Source organism: Chionomys nivalis, chromosome 4 (assembly GCF_950005125.1).
Source record: "Chionomys nivalis chromosome 4, mChiNiv1.1, whole genome shotgun sequence".
NCBI lineage: Eukaryota > Metazoa > Chordata > Mammalia > Rodentia > Cricetidae > Chionomys > Chionomys nivalis.
Genome location: NC_080089.1, coordinates 35,061,886 through 35,067,443, shown reverse-complemented (window position 1 = coordinate 35,067,443; position 5,558 = coordinate 35,061,886). Strand labels below are relative to the sequence as shown.

At 44.5% G+C, this 5,558-nt stretch overlaps 1 protein-coding gene across 1 annotated transcript; it reads left to right on the top strand.

Moving 5' to 3' along the window:
• Window positions 1-943: 943 nt before the first annotated feature.
• Window positions 944-3,174, top strand: Pate1 (prostate and testis expressed 1). The gene is made up of 4 exons (XM_057766916.1): window positions 944-995; window positions 1,948-1,980; window positions 2,266-2,388; window positions 3,041-3,174. Exons 1-4 carry the CDS (start codon window positions 944-946, stop codon window positions 3,172-3,174), a joined length of 342 nt encoding a protein of 113 aa, XP_057622899.1.
• Window positions 3,175-5,558: the final 2,384 nt, after the last annotated feature.

The window sequence follows — 5,558 nt, the reverse complement described above, 5'->3', positions numbered from 1 at the left end:
CCCTTGGATCCTTCTTTTAAATATGTATGAGCTATGCCAAGAACAGATGGACACACTTGTTTCTTTCCACAATGTAGAACTTTATTAACTAAACTTATTGTTATAAATTTGGAAACTATATCTGATTTCATGGCTGTAGTTCACCAAGGACTCCTGACTTCACTCAGCTATGGTCAATAACATTTTCTTTTATTCTAATCTTAATCACCAACATTAATTATCAGATCATGCATTATAACTCTCTCTTTTCCTCCCTCCCTTCTTCTCTCTCTCTCTTTGTATGTATGTGTGTGTTATCTCCCTCCCCCCCTCATGTGTATGTGTATATTACCTCCCTCCCTACCTTCCTCCCTTCTCTCTTTCTTTGTTGTGCATATGTGGTGTTACCTCCCTTCCTCTCCCCTTCCCCCTCCCCCCTCTCTCTGTCTCTCGTGTGTGTGTGTGTGTGTGTGTGTGTGTGTGTGTGTGTGTCGCAGAATGGCTGTAAAAGGGTTAGAAGCTCTTAAGGGATCAAATGGGCTGCAATGAAGACAGAAGCAAAGAGCTGAGGCACACCAAAGAAAACATCTCTGTAGGAGACCAGATAAGGAATTATACTGGCCCAGGCATGGTAGCACATGTATGTGCACAGAAGTGTTTAACACATGAACTGTAAATGAGGACACTTTAATAGGATAGAGGTACTCTCAGGAAAGCAGGCACTTGGTGTGTATCAGAAATCCTGAGAGTTGGAATAAATAAAGTCTAGGACTTTCCTAGTCAGTCTCTTTTCCCCAAAGTTACAAAGAAAAGAAATTAGAGTGGTTGATTTTTCTAGGACCAGGGCATACCTTTCAATGACTTCCTGAGTGTCCCACCCCTAACTCCTACTGAAGCAGCCCAACCTCACCAGTATATAAATAGTGACGCTTCCTGCCCTAACTTGAACCTTTCTGCCTCCAAAATGGGCAAACCTCACTTAACGGGATGTTTCATCTTACTCTGCTATTTGAAGGGTGAGTTCTGAGAGTCACCAGTTGGTGAGCTAAGTCCAGGATCCAGCAATGGGTGAGAAGTCCCATGATGCAGGTCAGCCGTGGTAAGCCAGCAGAATGAGCAGCCCCTGTGTTCTATGCCTTCCACTCACCCTGTATTAGATCACTGGGACCATAATCAAAGCCCTGTTGCTCACAGGAGAAAGTAGATGATTTACTAACCGTTTGAGAGATTCCTGGAAGCTGTTAAATGGGGGTTGGAAAAGTATACTCTTCAGAGGGTATGATTTTTATCTTTTTGGTTTTTTCCAACAGTTTTCTCTGCATCATTTCCACATGAGATAGACAAATGTGAGTAGAAGAATGGATGTGAAGATGAGTAAGAAGGAAGAATCCAGGGGGAGTGGAATGTGGGTGGGCACTGAGGGCTCAAAGTAAACCACAAACAGACATAATTCCCATGCTCAGCAGCCTCTTCTGGCAGGATGCAGCCAGGGTGGGAGCTATCTTTGGGGCTCACAAAGAACTGGAGCAGCAACTGACGAAGCTAGAGGCAAAGACAAGGGACCAGAGAAGTGGAATGTGGAGTTTGCAGAAACCAGGTAGCCCAATCTAAGGCAACAACCTCTTGAATTTCAGAGGTCTGTTCTCATTATTCGATCTTAAGTGAGATTATCACAGAGGTTCAACAGAAGGAAGAAACTGAGATACAAACCATGTGTATTTATCCCCTTCCTTCTGGTCTGTGCTGCATCCCTTAGGGGTGGGAAGAAGAATCTGAGGGGACCTAAGAGATGAAGAGGATAAAAGAAAAAAATGGTAAAATATGGTATAAGCAGCTTTGGGCTAATAGGAAAAAAAACTCTCAAAACTCCAAGCTAGAAGGCAGAATGAGCCCTAGGGGAAGAGGGAAAGCAAGTGATGTAAATCTCAGACAGAGATGCCGACTTGCTCTCTTGTCTCACATGAGCAGCAGATAAAGTACTCGTTCGTGAAAATAACAATGGTGAGTACAAAGGAACCCTAGCCTGACCATCTTGGCACTATGCTTCTTTTTCCTTCTGCTTCCCCCCTCTGCCCCCACCACCTTCCATGCTGGAGTTTCTGAGACTTCATGTGAACTCCTGCCACACTTTTGGTTTCTCCCATTCTAAAGGAGACATATAACCATGCTTGGATGGGGTTTGGGGCCCGGGACATGGTGACAAAGTCTTCCAGTGCTAAGTATGCTTCAAAGTTGAAACGGAGGGGCTGTTTCGTGGTAGTGTCATCGCTCGTGTCTCTCTTCAAGTTGTGGAAATTGTGCAGTGTAGGATGTGCCACCTCCAGTTCCCTGGGGAAAAGTGCTCCAGAGGAAGAGGAATATGTACCGCAACAGCAGAAGAGGCCTGTATGGTGGGAAAGGTGTACAAAAGTAAGTGGTGTGGTAAGGAGGAAAAGATGGGGAAGAGGAAGCAGGATGTGTGGGCCGCGGGGATGAACACGGGAACTTCCGGTTACTACAGACAGCCTCACTTCTAAGGTAGCTCGTACTATCACTCCCGTGATTCACTATAATGAAGAAGTGGAAGTGGCTGCTGAAGCTAACGTAAAACTCAAGGCTACAGGAAGAAGCCTGAAGAGATCAGGGGGGCAGAATGCAGGAGAGAAAGGACGTAATACTCACCCTCAGGAGAGCAGCCATTTGGTAATGTGTACCTACCCAGGCTTTTTCAAGAATGGGATTCCAAGCTATGGAAACAAAGGGGCCAGTGTCAGCAATATGCCCTGGTTGCATCTCTTTTTCATACCCTCAGTGATACTCAAGCCTTGAGATTCTCTGTAGAAACCTCTCACTTAGTTAACCCCTTCTCTCATGACCTTCCTACAGTCAATGAAGTCTTAAAACTGCACGGCTATTTTTTCTTCTGGGTAGCCACCAGCTTCCAATGCCTTCCAGTCCCTCCTGTCTGGATAATGGATCATGACACCGCATGGTGATACCTAGATGCCAGTGTGGGTTGGAGAGAGGTTGCTTTACAGAAGCCTCTGCCAGGCTTGCTGATCTGTTCTTCCCTCTTCTGCAGGGGATGGTACCATCTGGTTAAACTTCATGGGCTGCTTAAAGAACTGTGCCAATGTGAAAAACATAAGGTGGGGCCCCTATCTGGTAAACTTCAGGTGCTGCCGGGGCTATGACATGTGCAATGAAACATTTTAGACGTGCTTCAACATCTGGGTGATGGGATGGTTTCTCCACAAGGACTTCTTGTGGCTAGCACTACATTTACAAGGACTGCAAGCATACGACTCTGCCACCTACGTGTAAGAGGAAATGCACCCTTTCTCTAAAGAGCCTTCCCATTCCGAAATCAATAAAAAAGTAAATAAATACAACCTTATTATAGAGATCAGCATGTGTTTGAGTTGTTAGTAAACCCATTGGATGACCAAGTACTCAGGACAAAAGAAATAATTAAAATGCAAAAGATGCACCTTCTTTTCCTTTCTTCTATCCTTTGGCATAATGTTTTTTAAATTTTGTATTACATTGTAAAACTGTTATGCACAATAATTGGCTTTGATGTGACATTTATATACATGTATAGAATGTATTCCAATCAAACTCACCCCGTTACTCTCCCTTGTCCTCCACTCCACCCATCACCTCCTCAACTACCCCGCCCCTTCGACTTTCACTTCTTGGGTGTGTGCAGTTCGGTAGTTTTATTTACTGTTTAGTTAGGGTTTCTATTGTTGTGAAGAGACACCATGACCACCACAACTCTTGTAAATAAAACATTTAATTGAGGGTGGCCGCTTACGTTTTCAGGGGTTCTGTCTATTGTGATCATGAAGGAGGAGAAGCATGGTAGCTTGCCGGCAGATGTGATGCTGGAGCTGAGAACGCTACATCTTGACTCAGACACAACAGGAAGTTGATTGACTGTCACACCAAGGGAAGCTTAAGAAAAAGAATCCTCAAAGCCCACCCCCAGAGTGACACATTTCCTTCCACAAGGCCACACCTACTCCAAAAAGTCACACCTCCTAATAGTGTCTCTTTCTCGAGATTATGGGAGCCAAATACATTCAAACTACCACAAAGAAGAGCATCTTTGAAAGGTTCTTTACAGGCATGAAGAAAGCATCTCTCCTTTTCCCAATAGCCACTAAGCTATGAATCCTTCAAAGAAATGGGGCCTCATGAGCCCCTCCCCGGGTAAGCAATGCCATCCCCAGAAAACAGCATTTCACAGCACCCCACCCCAATCGTAAGCTCTTCTGTTCTTCCCAACATCTCTCTGCCATGCTCCCTGAGCCTTGGAAGTAGTGATACAGATGTCATATTTGTGGTTCTCCTATGACAAGGTAGGAATCTCAGCAGCTACCACTCCCTGCTGCAAAAAGCCAGCAGCAGTACTGATCTCTGGAGACAAACGCAGTTATTTAGAAAGAGAGCGGACAGGTTTGTTTACCATGTCTATTCATGTCAGTTTACCACACCAGCCATTGTAGCTTCCTTGTTAGGTCCTATAACCTTCCCCTTTGTGGGTGGATATTTTATAATTCTTTCTCTTGTTTTCCTCCCTGCCTCTCATCCCACTTCTGTTAAAGCATGTACCACTGACTTTCGGAGAAAGAATGTGCTTGGTGGAAAAAGTCAGTGATTGAACTTTTGCTGAATTTTGTTCGTTGATGCTTCTGCCAGGCTGAGGGAAAGGTTAGGGTGCAGAAAGGAACCTGTGCTAGAGATCCAAAGAGAGAAGGCTCCTCTGCCATCTGTCTTTAAGGAGATAAACTGGAGACACGGGATTGTGGGAGGAGTCTGTGGGATTCTGGAGAAAGATCATAGGCGGGGAAGAGCTGCAGGGTTGCCTCTAAGGAGCTGGGACAAGCAAGCATGAAGGCCACTGCTGTAGACACTGAGAGCTGTGAGGGCAAGGAAGCTCTCTGGATCTGGATGATAGATGCCCATGGCTACATGAAGCTCCCAATCACTTCCATCTGTCACACACTCAGGCTTTCCGTGCTGTGTAATCCTAGCATACTGTGGGAAATGGGGTAAAACAAATGTGATGTGGGATTGAGGATGATTCACAACACCGTTGTAGAGAGGACTCCATTCCAAACTCTCCCTTAATCTGTTTAACAAACATTTATTCAAATCATACCACATTCCAGGTAGTGCTAGGCTCTGGGATATGACAGCCATAGTCTCTGTACTCATGAGGGTTAGTCTGGTAGGAGATCAGAACACGGATGAATAATAATGAGATAAGGATAATTCTGTCTTTCCTTAGTGTATTTCCAAATTTCACTGTTTTTATTCTGAGAGACAAGGTCTCAAGCATATTCAGACTGACCTGAAGTACTGGAATTGTACTTGAAAATTTTGGGGTGTTGGAGTTGTTTTTTGGTATTAATTTTTTGTTGTTGTTGTTAATTTGGGGTAGTCCTCCTGTCTCAACATCTGAGCACTAAGATTACAGTCATGTGCTACTACATCTTTCCTGGGTTTCACTTCTTGTTTGTAATCCATTCACAGTCATCCACAGTCACATTCTCTTTGGCCTTTCATCCAGGTGACAGTTCCTTCTTTCT